The sequence below is a fragment of the Meleagris gallopavo genome, chromosome 4 (assembly GCF_905368555.1).
Source record: "Meleagris gallopavo chromosome 4, MGAL_WU_HG_1.1, whole genome shotgun sequence".
In the NCBI taxonomy this organism is placed as follows: Eukaryota; Metazoa; Chordata; class Aves; order Galliformes; family Phasianidae; genus Meleagris; species Meleagris gallopavo.
Window position 1 is genome coordinate 40,708,999 of NC_139407.1, and position 18,772 is coordinate 40,727,770.

Consider the following 18,772-nt stretch of genomic DNA (forward strand, 5'->3'; position numbering starts at 1 on the left):
ACAAAGTCCAACATAGAATATTCAAACAGAAAACCAAAACAGAAACCCACGTCATCCTGGATGTTGGCTCTATTCTATTTTGTTTTTCTGCTGCGCTCAATGGCAGCGTGTACGTACTTCCTCAGTCAAAGAGGGTCAGCAGAATTGGCCAGAGCCCTAAAGGTTTCTGCAAGCACAAACTGGGAGGCTACCCACAGGATTTGCTAATGTTTTAGAGACTAATATATCAAAAAAACAGAGATGAGTCCCTGTTAAAGACAGTTAGATTAGATAAGATTCACATTGCATATTCTTACTTGCACAGTTGTTACCCTCTAGCTTTAGTCTGTCCAAAGACATGCAGATACTCTGAACCCATACAGAGACATAACATTCAAAAAATGTTTCACACCTATTAGTTGCTCACCAGAACACAGCACCGGGTTCCCAGCAAAAACCTTACAGAAACTTTCAGAAAAACTTTGTCACTGCAAGTGTTTCCCGAACTATCCAAAGTTTATTCAGTTCTGCTGACGTGAGGACAAACTATGCTAGAAAAAAACTGCATATGGAGCCTTCATCCACGTGTACAGCTCAGGGCGGGGACATGTCAAAATCCAAGACAGAGACTCAGAGAGCACATGAAGGACAACTACACTTTGCACTATGAATCTATAAAGTCTTCATACATGGTTAATTCATAATGCCAGCAATGTGCTGCATTTGCTCTTTTCTGCCTTTCCCTTTGAGGAAAAAAAGGCTTCTAAATATCTTTTGTAGACTGTGAAACCCCTGTGACTGTATGCCATAGGGCTCTATGAAATATCCTGATGAAATTACCCAAACTGAAACAATTAATTTCCCTATGAAAAAACATGCAGCTTTTACTCAGTAATAATGTGTTTATTTTTTTTTTTAAACAGGCTTTTAGACATATTTCCTACTTATTTTCCCAAGCACAATACGTTGTGTTTATTTAGTATGTTTTTTTTCAATTTTTTCAAGATTTATCACCAATAACAGCAAAGAACTATTCCTAGGACCTCATAATCAACCTTACTACTAGTCCTATAAAGAGTGGGACTCCAGAAGCTCCTGTTTTTTGTAAGGTTTCCTGTGTGAACAAACACAGCAAATAGCAGTTTTAGATGCCTGGTGACAAGATTTTAGTGAAGCAATATACCTCAGAACCACCTAATGCATATGTTTATGTGGTTGTTTCCACACGTTAATGGCATAAGGGGCTCAGTCCTCCTTGTAACCGTTTTTTTGTTTTGGTTTGTTTTTTGTTTTTTTCAAAGGGTAGTGGGAAATTATCTCTTCTGCGCTTATTAGTAACAACAATCAGATAATTACACAGCCAGTATGTTGTAGAAACCCTTAAGCAAATATCTTATCTCTGAATGTTACTTTTCTGGTCACTTTTAAGATGTTACCTCTTCTAGAGCCTGAAGCACTTCTATCACATTCTAACAAATGAAAGTTAGAAGCTAGCTTCTTAAGAATACACCAATCCCATCTTTTTTTTTTTTTTTTTTTTTTAAATCTGAATTAGCAAGAGAAGTTCAATAAATAAACCTTACCCAGCACTTATAGTTTATAGAAATGTAAATGAGCTTTCTAGTACACGATACAAAAACATCACCACAACTGATCAAGTTTAAAAGTTTTTTTTTTTTTTTTTAAGGTAGAAAGATTAAAATCTTTTCCTTTCTGATGTTTCCAACTAACTATGAGCCATCTTCCAGTCTGAATGAAAGTAAAGACATCTATAAAGGCTAAAGCTACTACAAACAGATAAACATACATTGTGACATTAAAAAACACCCTTGTTTCTCATCAATGCTTTCACATGCATATTATAATCCAGCAAAACACTTCAGAGCTTTAGATACGTGACATGTAGAGCGATGCCAGCTATAAAACAAACTGAAGGGCTCACCTTTGAAATTTTCTCAATTTGGTATCCTCCTTCCATGATGAAAGTTGTTGTCATATTGTATCCAATTTGTTTTCCATGTCCATTTGGCCACCAAGCTTCTACTGTAGAGTTCTTGAACATGCAAGAGAAAAAGCCAGAACATTTCTATGAATAAAAACATAGCACACACCTGGGGGCTCAGCTGCCTTTGAGAGACCTGATGAGTTTATGTGCCTCAGCTGAGCCAAGGTAAGTGGGATTGCTCCAGCTGAGGCACTGAGGTGAAAAGTCTTCAAAGTGTGATCTCTTTCATTTGTGTCTCAGCTACTATTTCACTTTGAGTCCACAACTGGCCATCAGCATGTATATGCATGCATGCGTGTGTCTAGACAGAAAGGTTGGCTGATAGAACATTTCTCCAAAACTCTAATATCCGAGTCTCAGAAGCAGACACTGCTCATTAGCTTCTATCATACTCCTCATCTAATTGGCCTGTTTACCTATTGTATGCAAAATCAGATTTACAGGGGTTTTTTTCAGTTGTGACCTTGGTAGTATGTGGGCAAACTTTCAAATAAAAGGTTTCATTCACTCATTTCACTGCTTTCTGCTTTTTATCTGTGCTTCCTAATAATTTCAATAGTACTCCAAGGTTTTCACAAACATAAAAGAGCTACCTTTAAGATTTAATTTTCTAATTTTTCTAGCCATAGAGAGTAATATTTATATAAATAATTTCCTACACTTACACACATTTTCATTCCAATAGCCTACTTCTGCTGCTCGGTCCTATTGCCAACATTTACCAGCAAATATTTCCACAACACAAAAATTGTGGAAAGAAAGCAATAACGCATGCAATCAAACAATGCAGGGGTCAGCACTGAATAGAGTCATGAAAGGAGTACCTCAATCTTTCCGTACAAAGGGAGACCAGAGAGCAGCCCAACAATATGTTTTGCTGTAGCTACACTTGGACATAACAATTAATGTACTTAGAAATATTTCAGCTTCTTTGGAGTTACCATAATTGCTTGTGCTGAAGTGCTGATCTCTGAATTGCATGGATACAGATGGCAGCACAAAATCATCATGTGCCCCAACAGCAAGGGAGCATTTGCAGCCACCTATAACAGCTGGAGTGTTTCATTGGCCATTAATGATGTCATCCTCATGCTCACCATTCGCTGATAAGCAAAATACTGTCACATTAGCAACACAGCACTTTGTGTGGGGATTTCTAGATAAGCATCTCAGCTTATATGCACCACTCAAGCATCTACTGACTTTCTAACATAATCTGCAACAAGCTCTCAACTAGAAACAAATTTCTGGCGAGGTCTCACTATTTAACAAGCATCTCAGAAGACTGTCATACGGAGCAAGTGCTCCTTTATGCTCATCAATATGTTAGAACACATTGCAGGGCTTCTCGTAAAATCAGTCGCTGTGAGTTCATGCAGCAAAGCCCTCTGTGTACAAAGAATAATAACACACTTGCTTCTGCTCTGAAGGAAGTGCTTCCTCACAAGCTCGCACTTATACCCCACTAACAGATTTCTTCTGAAGTTGGGAGTGGGGTGATTAAATAAGTCATTTTTGAAGCTTCACATTGTCGTGCTTGCTCAGTGTAATCCCTGGAAAGGCTAAGCAGAGACTAACGATTGCTTAAAATTAATGTAGGTATTTGTAATTACTCACACAACTTGCACATCTGATGACAAAAGTAACAAAAATCGTATGTTTACACACATTTCTGCTTCATGTCAAAATAAAACAAAGCACATAATCAGGCAAATCATTGAACATGCATACTGAAGCACAAATGTCCTGTTCATTTTTAACACGGTTTTTCTCCACTGAAACAACTGACAAAGTAACTTAGGAATATGCACATAATACATTCAAGCTGGGGAAACAAATGCAGTTACACAGCAAAAGAGAAAAATTTTGGTAAAGGCCAGCATAACACCCAAAGTTTATCACAGACATTAAGATGTTACTAACTGCCAGGGCTATCTGAAGCCCCAGCCTGATTGCCCACAAACTTGGCTGTGCCCTATAGCAGCAAAGCAGGCAACAGCTCCTGCTTGGCTCCAAGGGACAGCAATATCACAGGCAGCTAGCACTGCCTTAATCTTAATTACATCTATGTCACAAAACTCAACACAGTTTCTAAAACCACAAGAACTCAAGAAGGGAAATAATGCTGGTGATTTAAGCCTGCCACTGGATTGTTTCCCAACACCCTCTGAAGGTGAGCCCATTCTTTCGTCTCATATCTCTGGGGTGTATAACAAACAGTACAGTTCTCTCTTTATTAGAGCTGTCTCTAACCTCCAAAATTCCTTCTAGGCCTTGCCTACCCAAAGGACTAAAAGCCAATATAAGGAATTACTACACAAAACTTCCACCAACACTACTGCCAGTCAAGTTCTTCACATGTTTCTCTTGCTTTTATTTACATGAAAGAGTATTTACTGAGAGGTTTGAGGAATGTTTCCTCTCTTTTCTTATCATTATATTCCAGTCCCAATCAACCAGATAAACAACGGCATGAAAGACAAGACACCTACTGCCAGAAGAGTGAAATATGGTACACAAAATTTATGGCCATGAGGACATGATCTTTTTGTTTTGTTCTGTAATAAGGGAAAGGCTTCATCATCTTTTTTGACATTGTGCTACACAAATTTAAAATAAAAAAAAACAAAAAACTTTTAGTGAGGGAAAGAACTTTTTTCCTATCCTGCAAGGGCTACAGAACTTGTCAAAGTCAGGAGCAAAGAAAGAAAGAAGAGGGCGAAACTGATATGGAAGCAGAAAGACCCATTGAAAACCAAGTGCTACAGTACAGTTTGCATTTGGCTAGAGCTCTCATGCACAGCTCCTTACCTTGCTGATGTTTACAAGCAGCACAATACTGCCTTCACCAGGTTGCAGCTTCACACTGTATGTTTGCTGTGTTTGCAGTTTGGGAATGTTCACAGTTGCAAGACCTGCAATTGGCTTGGAGCTGGCTACGTTAAAGATGGACTCAATTTCGAGACTCCACTGCTGAGCTCTACTCACTTAGTAAAGGGGAAGAAGAAATGGGAATACAGGAACTGAGTTTACGTACCTATTAGTTAACATGACCTCTCATCAAAGAAACAATTTAAACAGCTTGGATTAAATTTAACAATTTGCAGGTAGTGTTTCAACCAGACCTACAAGGTTAATCTTACTTAGTGCTTTTGATATTAGATTAGATTTTCTAACTTAGAATGGAACTATGTAATGTGATTTATATTTTATAATGCTTTTCATTCCAAAGCTATCCAGGGCTTTTTCAGAGTTTCGTACAGAAGTCAGACAATATTACACCAACCACTTCATCATTAGGAAAATGTTTCTTTTTTCTACCTACTCCCACAGACATTATATTTGCTTTTAGTCAGCACTCATACGAACATGGTACTCTTTAGGAAAGATCGTAATCACAAGGAAGTACAATCACTTTTGTCTGTGAAACAAAACCAGCATTAACAGAAACTGAGCCCAATTTACCCCAGAGTCACTAAACAAAATGAATGGAGTTATGCTGAGAATGAATTGGGCCCACTGTGTCTAGACTTGATAGGCTCTATCATTACATCCTTTTGCTCTTAAAGTATGGTGGAGAAAATAAGTCAGTGACTTGCCCAAGACCTCTTCCCACTGCTACCTGAGCAAGCCATCTCCTTTACAAAACAACTTATCAAACACAGCAAGCCAGGGTCAAGGTTACTCAAGTCCAATGCTGGAATTTCTCACTTATCTCAGCAATTATATTATCTACGTACAGGCACATCCTGGCTACTCCTATATTCATACATAACAGATGAATGTCTGTAAACCAGAAAACAAGGAAAACTAAAACTGAGACACACTTTGTATACATAAGCTGCTCATCACCTACTTTCTTTTTCACATACATATTCTAGCTCTCCTTCCAGGGAAAAAAGAGAGCTTTCTCCAGAACCAAACAGATACATTCGGCCTTGCTGTGACTTTTACTGCATTTTTTAGAACTACAAGCAGTGAATGGGTTTGCAAGTTTGTATTGCACCCAGCATTACCCAGGGAAGGTGAATTTTCAGAAATGTTGGAGGGTTTAAAAGATAAACCCACACAAACTATCAGAAGGATTAGTAGTTACAGAGCATCTTCCCTTCCATCCAAGAGAATAAAGAAATTCCAGCCTACCCATTTACTGCTGAACTGTGGAGCCTAGGCACAGAAATCAAGAACAGTGAATCTTTTACAGATTCAGTGGTCAAAAGGCAATGACACCAGATCTGTTGAGCAATGTAAGTACAAGCCAGTTTAAATTCAAGTTGTTTATTTATTCTTTATTTTTCAAATGTTATTATGTATGGATACTCAGATGCTGTGACTCTGGTTCCAAAATACTCTCTGTAGAATGAAAGAGGTTTGCTCTCTAAGCTATCCAGAGAGTAACACTGCCTACCAGAAGGTGGAGTTGTGGGAATGTGGGAGGGACCAGAAAAGATTATTACTGTGACTAAGTTCTAGAGAGCACAGAGCCTGTGCTGGGGCTTTCCATGGAAATTCCAGTCACGTTAATTCTAACTAAGATCTGCAGCTATTTCAGGAAGCTTTAAAAGCATTCAGGGAGTGACGTCTTCCTCTTTTATTCCTACACAAAAACTTTGTTCCCAAGGGCTTAAATTCAAGCCTGTGCAGAGGACTCACGTGGTAGCCTTTACTCCACTGAAGACCGGGCTCAACAGGCAGTGAAAATGTGCAGGTGGTCTACAATGGGCTACATTATCTTTTGCAGAAAGTTCTGACAGAAAATTAACTACTTTGCTCAGCTGCAATAATTTTCAAGACAAAGGAGAGGAAAATCAAAAAGCACATCCAGGGAAGAAACCGGTTGGGTAAGTTAGATAGCAAGAATACAGAAGGCTGTCCTCTCAAACTGTAGCCTTAACAAATTACCACAGCATAACAACACTGCTCTTCTGCCTCAAGCTTCATATTGTGCCCTGAAAATTCAGTGTTCCTGAAATTCTGCTTGCTCTGCATTTGCCTTCCCAACACTGAACTAAATTCCCATAGCAGCTTTGTCTTCGTTTCAAATGGAGGTGCAACAGAAGTGAGACTCAATTACTGGGAGTAAGAATACATGCCAACAAAAAAGAATTTTTCTGAAACAGGTGAACAGGGACTAACCTCAGTTATGCTATATAGTATTTCTTAAGTTATTCTGTGATCTTCAAGCATAAAAAGATTCTGCACTCTAACATTTTAGTCAGTACTGTTTGTACTAAGTACTGGTTCAAGACCTGAAAGTGTGTGCTGTGGTAAGCACAACAAAGTGACAATAAAACTACAGAACCTTTTTCTAAATGAACAGTTAATATAGCTTAGCAATAAAGTGGTTTGTTTTCCAGAGGTGAAAAAATAATAAAAGGTAATAATGTGACTTACCAAAGAAAGGAGTTAAAGAAAAGTAAATCAAATTATAATGGTTATAGGCCTCAATCCTCACATCTTTCCAGATTCCTTGAGTGGGAAAAGAAGGTCCCCAGTCCCAACTAAATGAACACTGCTCCTGGAATACAAAATGATTATAATATAATTGTCTATTTTTCACACAGAAACTGATGCTGAACCAGAAATGAAAAGTATTTGCTATCTAGCAATGAAATATTATCATGCAGTCAAAGAATTTTTCCAATTTCCTTCAATTCAGAATAGCCTATAGAATCTTTCCTCTGACTCCTTCAACAGAACTCTGTTGCTACTACCTGTATTATATAAAAATACAACTTTGTATTAAATTTCCACATATGTTAAAGTTTAGTATTAGTAAAAAAGTAAATCACTTCTCCCAACATTTAAAAATAAAATAAAATGTTAAGATGGAAAAAAAGGAAGCCAGAAAGTTACTTTCAGTTCTGCTCTGAATTATCTTAATTTGTAAGGTCAGTATTTAATTTCATAACTAAAAGACAAAGTAAGCAGAAAGCGAATCGTTACCAAGAGAAGCTCTGGGAAAGAATAATTAAACATCATGGGCATATCTAAAATATTTTAACCTCTATTTTTCACGGTAACACCATAGATTAGTACAAGGAAAGAGATGTGCATGTCTGGTTATTTGTGCAGTTCAGTTCTGTTCACTGTTTCCCCCTTTTTTATGGTTCTTTCATACAGAAACAAAGGGAACAAAAACATGGTTGAGGAATACCCTAGTTTTGATTCTAAGAAAATAACCATCTGAATTATAAAATGCTTGTTGGGCACAGAAGTGCTGCTTTCCATTTAGCTGTTTTTCAAGTGTAGTGAGATCTCTACTTAACAAACCCCTTAAAGACATCTATTCAGCTGTCCTCCAAGCTTCTCACAGTCCCAGCCCTCAAAGCAAATACAATAGATCTCCTTAAAGTCTTCTAGAGTGACCTATAGCTCTAAATTTAGAGACTAATAACTTACAGCCGAGGCATACTAATTTTGGCAAACCACATTGCACAGCCTATCCCCTGCATTGCTGGAGTCAGTCTGCCCGCCTATCAAGTTGCAAAACAGCCTTCCAGGAAGCGAGCACTGCACCCATTTCAAGTGTGAAAACAGGGACAGTGCATTCTTAGAAAACAAATCAGATTGAAAGCAATTTTCCCTTTACAAAACATAAGCAAATGAATCATTGATGGACGGTCAGGTTTCACTAATAATATTGCAGAGACTATCAGAAATAATGTGGTAAGAACAATATACTCATATCACTAAAAACCGTTTACTAGAGAAAGACTTGTGTTTCACCACAAATTGGTGTTAAGATTTAGATACATTTACTGCACTTAATGCTGAATCTCGAACATGCATTCAGCTCTCCATTACTAAAGATGATAAGCAGACAGCTTCATTTAGCTACGTTCTAGTGTGTTTGTTTACTTTTAAATGGGACGTAGTTACTGCTTTTACCACATACTTGAAACTAAAAATGTTTCAAATGTTTCTGGAAATGTCTGGAGCAGTTTCCAAGTACAGTCAAGCACCTCCTTTGAGAAAATGAATGAAGGTACTTTTGTACAAATTCTAAAGTACAGTTCAGTAAAGCATAAAATCATTCCTGGCCATTTTTGCTCTATAAATAAGACTACAACTGCGCAAGTGCCTTCCTCCTTTCAAGCTCGTCCCTGAATTGATTTCTAAGAAACATAGTGGAGACAGCATGGATTGACTTTCTAAATGAATCAACTTTCTGAAATGCAATAAAAATAAAAGCAGCAACAAGTAGTGATACAGACAACATCTTAATACTGATGTATGTTCTGCGGACAACATGAAATTCAACTTTCCATTAATAAATATAAAGCAAATTACACCCATGTTTAGATTAAGAGAATTCTCCTTGCTTTTTGAGAGGCTTCTACAAGACCTTGTTAAAAAAGTTTAAAACTCCTTAAAGAAGAAAGGCATTTAAGAGGAGACAAATATGCAATAAATAAATAAAAGCAATTCCAAAGTAATGCTCCTATTTTATTACACTGGCCCATGATGTCAGAAGGGGATGTTGGTGGTATGGCAGTAGTGGTTGAACCTTTCCATTGTTACTCTGTTACATTTTGCTACTGTGTGACAGATGGCAACTGAGGAGCAGACTGACAACATGGCACTTGACATAGAAGTGCATACGAAGCAAAAATGTGCAACTGAATTCCTCCATGCTGAAAAAAATTGCACCCATTGACATTCATCGACATTTGCTGAACATTTACGGAGACCAAACAGTGGATGTGAGCATAGTGAGGCAATGGGTGATACCTTTCAGCAGTGATGACAGCGAAGTGAAAGGCAAGCTATGGTCCAGATGGTCATGCAGATTCTTATGAGCATGGCATGCAGACTTTTGTTCAAAAATGCATAGCTTATGGTGGTTGAAAAAGAGTTTGCTCTGTTAAATAGTGTTTTTGTGCTCTTTGTATGTGTTGTGGTTTTCACAGAAATAAATAGGTAGCATTATTTTTGGAGTGACCTACATAAGTTCACCTAGCCACCGTCTCTCCCTGGCTTCTGCAAAGCTGTCACAAATAAATGAGATGCTACACCAATTATAGTTTATCCAGAGAACAGCAATGAAGTCAGAGTTTCTGACTTCTATTCTTTGTATATATTATTGTTGGTTTCACTGAATACCTACCTAAAAGTCACAAGGTAATAAGATGCAAACAGGTCCTCTGTTAGATAACACTTCGAAGGACAGAACTGCCCAGTATAAATAGTAAGAACATGAGCAAATAGCAAACACTCATAAAGCTGCGTGGCTGAAATTTTTACAGCCTTGGCTATATAAACTGGTATTTGTAACAGGGAATAGTGTCAGTATACCTTGCTAAAGCCACCCAGTGGATTGAAATGTAATGATTACACATTTTTCAGTGCTAATCTGCTCTCTTAGCAGCCAGTCTCCTTGTTGACTCCTTGTCAAAAAAAAAACACAAGCCTTTTAAAAATTCTTACCAAGTAGGTGTGGTTAGCCTGGCCTTCATATGCCTCCTGTTGGTTACAGGCTTCTTGGGGATGCAGCAGAAAGAAATTACAATGAAAAATACATCCTACTAATAAAATGACATTGAAGGTTTCAGAATACATCTGTAAGGACAGCACATAGCACATTCCTCTCCTCATGCCTGAAGCCAAACACAGAGAGTTCTTTACCTACCTTTCTGATGAAATTAGCATGGCACTCGCCTTTCTGCACAGGTGGAGGGCACGCTGGGGGGACGCTGTATGCTTTGTGACATCTGCTCTGCTCTGCAGCATATGAAATGGCTGATATGAAATGGACTTGAATAAAATTGACCTCCTTGATCATGCTGGTAATATCAAAGCTCTAGGTTAAGAGAACAAAGCAAAATCATTACAGTGCTGACACTATTTATGAGACTTATAATCACTGTCACATTGGGCTTTTAATACCATATGTATATTATTCAAAAGCATTTGAACTACAGCTTCAACAGGCTCTCGTTTTGAAGAAAAGAAAGGTTATTCCTTACTGAAAAAACAAAATGCATTGTAGAATTCTAGATACAAGAACCTGTCTGGACAAACTGCTTTGCCCATGCTGAGCCCTCAATGCAGGCTTCAACAGTATGATTGCACACCGAACTGCCTGAAGAATGAGGATGGCTAGAGAATTTTTCCCCTCTTGCCTCACTCAGAACTCATCTGCATTTTTTTAGAAAGGCACTTTGTTCCAAATCAGAAGGCTGCTCTATATAGGATTCCCTCCAACTCACACTGTGCTGCCAGCTTCTTTATCACAAACCACTGAGCTGACTTTCGTATGAATGCTGCAAACTTGTATTTTACACCACCTTCCCTCCAATCCATAACACTTACAGACACTCATCCCACGTTAGTACCTCACAAAGAATTTGGGGGCTTCCTCATTGGCTCACAAAGGCCTCTTCAGTGTGGTTGGATAGAGGAGCAAACATTCAGTTTCAGAATTGTTCTGCCTTGTCAAGACAATTTGCTTCTAACAATTAACACTCCTTTCTTCTAAATAGTGTTCATTTGTGACAAACCAAATCTTAGTGATTTCTTCCACTTGTGAACAGCTCAGCCAGCATCACTCACTTCACTTTTATAGCATACAGCACTATATTCACACAGAGCCTTCATAGAGAACCTTCCTGCAGACACAGTTATCATGTGCAACAAGGTGAACAAAGCAGAAATCCAGGTCAGAGCCATCCTAGACTCAATCTGATACAGTTAACTCTGGTTATTCACTGAAGGCCATTTCATGAACTGTAACAATCTGATACAGAATGAAGTTGCAGAAACAAGAGCAAACGAATATCATATCCCAATTCTACACAGCCTGCTATTAGCAGTCCTTTAAAAACTCTCCAAATATTGCATGATTTCTTCAGAACCCTAGGAAAACTCTCATTTCACAGATGGCAACACTAAGTCACAGAGAAGCTGAGTGATTTGTCCCAGGTCACACAGACTCAGGTGGCAGAATCTAGCTCTCATGTCTCAGTTCAGTACCTGCAATAAAACCTGCCAGAATGGTAAATGCAGAGATATGAAGATACCAGGTTCCCATTTTAACTAAATGACTCCACTAACAATTTTCTTTTTTTTGATTCCCTCAAGAGAAAGGCAAGGATCAAATGAGGATCAACTTATACTATGATTCAGAACCATTTTACACTTTAAAGCTATAAAATTAGTTTGAATGCTTTTGCCATTCTCCAGATCATTCTATGATGAATACCCTCATGCCCCTATGAGCTGAGATGAGATGAGATGAGATGAGATGTAGCAACGCCATCAAAAGCCTAATACTAAATATCAAAACTCTGTATAATGGAAAGTAATGGAAACCCTTATAAAAGTTTTATACCATGTGTATTTTAATTTCAGTATTCAAAAGTGATCCATTCTAATAGCAACTAGTAAGCAGATTTACAGCTAATAAAACAGATTTAAGCTTAGAGCTATGACAGAATCCAAGAAGCAAGATTTGCATTATTAGCTAAACCAACCCTCTCGTGTGGGTCCACTTGTTTTGAACAAGACATAGTTACATCTAGATCTGATCATGCTGCTACTGAAAAGGCAAGCATGCTTCTCTTTCCAGCAGTTATCTGATTATATGTGCAGTCCTCAGGTCAACACTTTATGGTCCAAGCACCTATTTTCATACATACTTAAAAGCATTGAAGGTTTTCAGCACAGAACGGCTTTAAATGAAAAATGAGGCACTTTCAGAACTAAATGCATTACTTACGTATCTGTTGAACATGTTGTTTGTTCTCCCAAGAGTGACATTGTTGAGCAGGATGTGTGCTACTGTATCGATTCCCTCAAAAACCAAATTCACTTTCTGCCACTTTCTACAGAAGTCAACATACACATAAATACTGTTAGAATACCTACAGTTAACAACAGTCAGAAAACAGATAATGTAAATATGTATGTTTCAGTTATTATTAGCAACAGCTATATCAACCACATCCAAAAATGTCTGACTTAGTGTGGCTACATTATATCTCTAAATAATCAGATGAAGATGACAGCTGAAGTGGCACAAAAGTCTGCAACGCTACAAGTTCACATACCCATCAAATACCAGATGGGCTAGCTTCCAATTAGCTTAAGTATTATTCTTCCACAGTTGGCAGCTCATAAGTAATTTTTAACAATGAAGATAAAATTGGGAAAAAGCAACCCCCCCTCTGCAGTGTCCTTTGGCAACAGCTTTACAGCTGTACATATTGCATAATTTGTTTCATGAGATACAAAAGTATTAAGCAGATTTTGAGCTGATGGATTAACCAGCAATTCTGCATGAAAGATGTCACAAAACTATTTTAGACACATCCTTATTGCATACCTGACATCAAAAAGAGTTTTGAATGTCCTGCTGTAAGTCCAGTTATCCAGTGAGATCCACCTGTACATCACATCATTAAATCTATTGTATGGATCCTAAAAACAGATCAACAAAAAGAAAAGTATAAGATTTACTTAGTTATAGTATTATGACATGAAATGCATCGTAATATCTATTAGAAGAGCACTTCATAGGCAGTCTGCAAATGTGAAATCCACCTATTTTAGTTCTAATATTCTTTCTTACACTTGAAATAACAATTAAAAGCAAAGCTTTGGTGACATTTGGCTGTAACTATATAGGTCAAATCCTATTTGTTATAATCATTTATACTGAAAATAGAGAGTGCAGAATTTGTCTTCATTTAAGAAATGCCAGGGATTAAATGAAAAAAAAAAAAAAAAATCAAGTTAGCTTGTGACTTAATGAGGGGAACAGAAACATAATTATCTCTATAATGATATAAAAAAGTAAGACTAACAGAACTTTAAGGAAGCAAAGAAACAGCACCTTAGGCATCTACAGATAGCCATGAACAAATCTCTACAGTTCAAAATAATAGCAAATACTGCAGCTGTTTTGTGTCAACAAGCAATCTGAAGCCTAAATAAAATTGTTTTCTTGGGAAGGAGGGAGAAAAGAAAAAAAAAGAAAAAAAAGGAGAAAGAAAGAAAAAACAACAGAAACAACGGGGTTGGATTTGATGTCTCAAATTAAATTGCTACTTTTTTGAGAATAGTGCTGCATATATATACCATAGGTGTTCTTTACCCTTCAGTCACACTACTCAGTAGGAACAAAGGCACAGCTGGTGTAAGCTTATGTGCTTGCCCTCTTTGGCTTCATGCTGTGATATTACCTTGTGGTGGGTCACAGCGTTCCTCACCTAGGCTGAAGGACTGAATTACGCAGAGCTGACAACCCACACCTCGCACCTCATACAGAGCGGCAGAAAGGCACTGTGTTACATCCATGTCAGGCTGCTCACAGTGTAGGTATCTCCCTCACTGACTGACAGCTCGGCTCAATCCTCCTCTGCAGCCACACAGCCCAATTGCTTTTTCAAAACAACCACCTATCTCCTCCGGACTCCATGATTCAAACCCTGCTACAAAGAAAGAGCCTTCCGGATTTTAATCCTGATAAATGTTGTTGTATATCTCATGTTCATTTTGAAACTCATAGGGTCGTGCTCTGCAATGTAGACACAAACCTATTTAAATAATGGAGCAAAACTTAGGAATTTAAGTGACTCTCCTCAGCAGCATAATCTCTCCTCAAGTCCCACAGCAATATAACCATTACCCCTTGAGCCTATACGAGGAAAAGTAGTAGCCTTGCCTCACCGCTGCATTCCATCAACCAAATTTCTTACCACAAAGGGAATAAGAGTCACAAAGGAAAGGTACTGTCACCTCACTAACACTTTGACCTTTGTTCTAATAATACCCTGTATTCTCCAAAAACTACGTCATCATGAGCTTAGCAGAACAAATAAGAATTTTAAGATATACATACCATCATTTTGATATGTAAAATGTTTAGCAAATACATCTCAGGTTTAATATTGGCTACATATTACAGTGCAAAGTTCAGACTAATAAAAGAAACTCTGGTAAGGTTACTAGATTCAGAGAACCAAAGACAACCTGCAAATGTAACAGACCATAAAAATGAATGCTGTGTCCTTAAAAATACTTATTTTTAACATTTATCTTGCTTTAACATTATATATATTTCATCTTAGGCTAAATTTTGGAAAATGCAGGTGTTAAATTTCAATCATTGCCACTTGTATACATGAAATATTTAACAAAAGACATGAGAGGCAAGTTGGAAAGGCACTACCAACAGCAGAACATAAAGCCAAACACTATCAGTGGCCAAGCAACATCAGTGCCTCAATCAAAGACCAAGACCTCAAGACCTTGCATTAAAAAAAAAAAAAAAAAAAAAAAAAAAAAAAAAAAAAAAAAGCTAGAAAAGCATGGATGTTAGAGATGTTAGAAAAGAAAGGCCCGGAAGACCTGACATCTGGAGAACAAAACTGTCTAGCAGATGAGAGAAATGTAGCAATGTTTCATCAGTGACAGAAAAGACATCATCAGATGGGCTCCTACAGAAGTGTGCAAACACTGCTTCTTCAAATCCACTCAGAGTTCTACAGGTCCTTTTCTGGAAGGAGATTTATTCTGTATCAGACTGAAGTCTTCAGACTTCATGTGTTGACTGCCAAAATGCATGTCATACAAGGTGTTAATGAACCCTTCTAACTCATACCATTTTCCTTCAGGCCTGTGACATCCACCTTTTCAAATGGGAAAGTCATAGACCTGTATACCATTACCTAAAACCCACTGATACCGCTGCTTTATAACTGGAAAAACAGCCAACATATCATACAGAAAAGCCACTTAATGCTAATGCTAGTTAGTCATTTTAAAGCAAGACAAATGTTGCGTGTAGATTCAGCCAAGTGGTGATGTTCAAGTGGTGCTTTCCAGGCAATTCTAAAGCTTCAGAGAAAATGCATGACCACAACAAAGTCCTGTAAGAAAGGAAAACGACCTCTCCAATAACTCATGAGATTATTGACGGTTTCATTACTAAATGCAGCTGGTTTCAAGTGTGGAAGATGTATTTACTGAACCCACAGAATCACAGAATAGCCAGGGTTGGAAGGGACCTCGAGGATCATGAATTTCCAACCCCCTGCCACAGGCAGGGCCACCAACCTCCATATTATTAGACCAGGCTGCCCAGGGCCCCATCCAATCTGGCCTTGAACACCTCCAGGGACGGGGCATCCGCAACCTCTCTGGGCAGCCTGTTCCAGCACCTCACCACTCTCTCTGTAAAGAATTTCCCCCTGACATCCAACCTAAAACTTCCCTCCCTCAACTTAAAACCATTTCGCCTTCTCCTGCAACTCAAACTGTTGGGATATATCTGAAATCCCATATTAAATCAGCTCACATCAAAACGAAAGGTTTCTTTTAGAAAACTGGATTAGAAAAAAAAAAAAAGAAGAAGACAAATGTAAGAATCACTGGGAGAACCTGAAGGATGCTACTAAACAGACTGCACATGAATGTAATATACTTTGCATTCATTCACTAGCTCAACATGTTTTTGGAAGCAAGCCATAATGGGGTGGAGACAGCTACAGCTATTTTTAGTGCCATTGTAACACAACAGCCTTTCATTTTCCTGCCCCCTGCAATTCTGGGGAAAAATCTGAACTACTCAAGCTCCCCACCTGATTGCTCTCTGCTCCAAGTTTCAGTGCTATAAGTAAGAAGCAAACAGCCTGCCAGGATGAAGCCCTGATATAGAGCATTAAATGGAAGCCATCTCCAATTTAGGTAGAGGGACATTAAAGGGATCAGCAGTACAAAACTGCCAAGTTTTGTGTCAGCTCCTCCTTGCAATGATTTTAAGAGGATAGCTAAAGGCCACACTCATAGGAGCTAAGCACCTCTCCTGTTTAGCAGGAGATGGATGAAACATGACCACACCTTAAGTGAGGCTCAGAGCCCAATCAAGCACTGCCAGGCATGTAGTGGCCCCCACAGATGCAGTTCCAGTGCCCTGTGCAGCCAGGGATCGAGGGGAGCACAGCAAAACACTGAAAGCCACATCCATCAGCTGCATTTGGGCAGATCAGCTTGTATGAAAGGGAAATGTAATAGAGAACAAAAAACAGATTCTTCTCCTTTTGTCTGCTTTTGTTATTATCTAATTTGAAACCAACTTGCATGCTCCCCTGCTGACATTTTAGAATGCACATCATTAAGAAAATCCAGCTGAAGTCACAGATTACCAAAATGAAACCTTCAAGAAATGCTTCACTATTTACAGCTTAATGTTTTGCTGTTGCCAACTTCAAACTCAAACTGTTACAACATTTACCTCTATCCATGCACTCTTCCATATCACAAGCTACAGAGATTGCAGCAAGCCCAGTTCCACTTATTCACAGTTTGAAGTGAAGCAGAACCTAGCAGCGGTGATGAATGGATCAGATTCTTGGAACACAGGTTTTGGAAGCTCATCCAGAGGTGATCCATTTTCAATACTCGCTCCAACAAAGCAGTTAACTGAATGTCATCTTATGGTCAAGATGTTTTACAGCTGAACACTGAGCCAAATACTGTGGCAGAATACATCTGGAAGACTAATATCAGGATAATCGACAAGATGCTAATACTCATTTCTTAATATTCTCTAAACACTCTGCTGTATTTAAAAGGCTGCTATAACTTTTATCTACTCTAACTTTGTAAGTATCCAAAGGAGAACAGCTACTGAAACGTGACTGTCCTTTAATACTCATCCTAGCCTTCATCAAGGCTTTTGGATGCTTTCAGATATGTTCATACAAGTCAACAGAACACAAATATTTCAACAGAAAGTGATCTATTTATATTAATGAGCTATTTCATTGATGACTGCCAATAAAGCTGCTAGAACCATATGATAACCAACACAATTGTTATCTGGTTTGCACTGAAAAATCTGAGCTGTGAAAAAGTGCCAGTAAACACAAAACAAGGTTCTTCATACAAATGCACAACAAGCTACAAAAATACGCACTGCTTTACAGAACTACAGAACTATCACTTGAGATATGTAAGCCTCTCATATATTTTAATACCCAAGCAGAACCAAGACTGCTGTACCCCAGTGTCAAGTGCATGCCTTCATTGTACAATAGGGCAGAAACTACAGTGATATCCAGCCCCTGTGTTCGCATCACTGTTACAACCCCCGCAGCAGCTCTTTACAAGTCAAAGCGATGGCTAATAGGACAAAATATCCTTTCTGTATGAATGGAAATGGCTTGCAGATGAGAAAATCCAGCTGCAATAACCATATTCACCACAAGTGAAATTTTACTGGTGTCCATGTCAGCAGAAATGGCATCATGCAGTACTTGGCCAGTACATGCTAGATGACTGCTGTTTCTGGTACAAAGATTTAACACAGTTCAGCTCCTTAGAGATCGTGTTTACCAGAATGTTGCCTGAAAGAAAACACAAGGCTGACAATGTAGTTAAAAACATCGTCAGATGAGATGGCTTCTACAAATCTTTTTCCAGAGATACAGGGGTAGGAACAGATTTGCTGCAAGTTTGTAAATTGTCTGCACTTACGTTCAAGCTTTGCAGTGACTTTATTCAAGAGACTGTTATCCTTGTTTATGTGCATTCGTCCCATGTTTTTTAAATTTTACACATAAACTGAAATAATGGCTACTGATTCGTAGTGAAATTTAATTAAAAACTGAACAGCCAAACAAATATCCTGATGCCATCTCCTTTCCTTAGAGCTTTCACTGCAGTTAATTCAGCAGTTGAACCATGCTGCTTGTATACAGGAAAAACAATACTTTAGTAGGAAACAGAAGCATCTTCCACACGAGCATTTTTCCAAGATGTATATTTGGTGCATTCAAGAAG

General features: G+C 38.3%; 1 protein-coding gene across 1 annotated transcript in view; it reads right to left on the reverse strand.

Annotated features, from left to right (window-relative positions):
- The window catches only part of MANBA (mannosidase beta), a 49,407-nt gene that overhangs the window by 26,958 nt on the left and 3,677 nt on the right, over window positions 1-18,772 (reverse strand). Inside the window, exons 2-7 of the mRNA XM_019614813.3 lie at window positions 13,311-13,405; window positions 12,705-12,810; window positions 10,617-10,787; window positions 7,379-7,502; window positions 4,796-4,971; window positions 1,922-2,032 (exon numbers count right to left, since the gene is read on the reverse strand). Of these exons, the coding sequence (XP_019470358.3) occupies window positions 1,922-2,032; window positions 4,796-4,971; window positions 7,379-7,502; window positions 10,617-10,787; window positions 12,705-12,810; window positions 13,311-13,405 (783 nt within the window). The remainder of the gene's footprint in view (window positions 1-1,921; window positions 2,033-4,795; window positions 4,972-7,378; window positions 7,503-10,616; window positions 10,788-12,704; window positions 12,811-13,310; window positions 13,406-18,772) is intronic.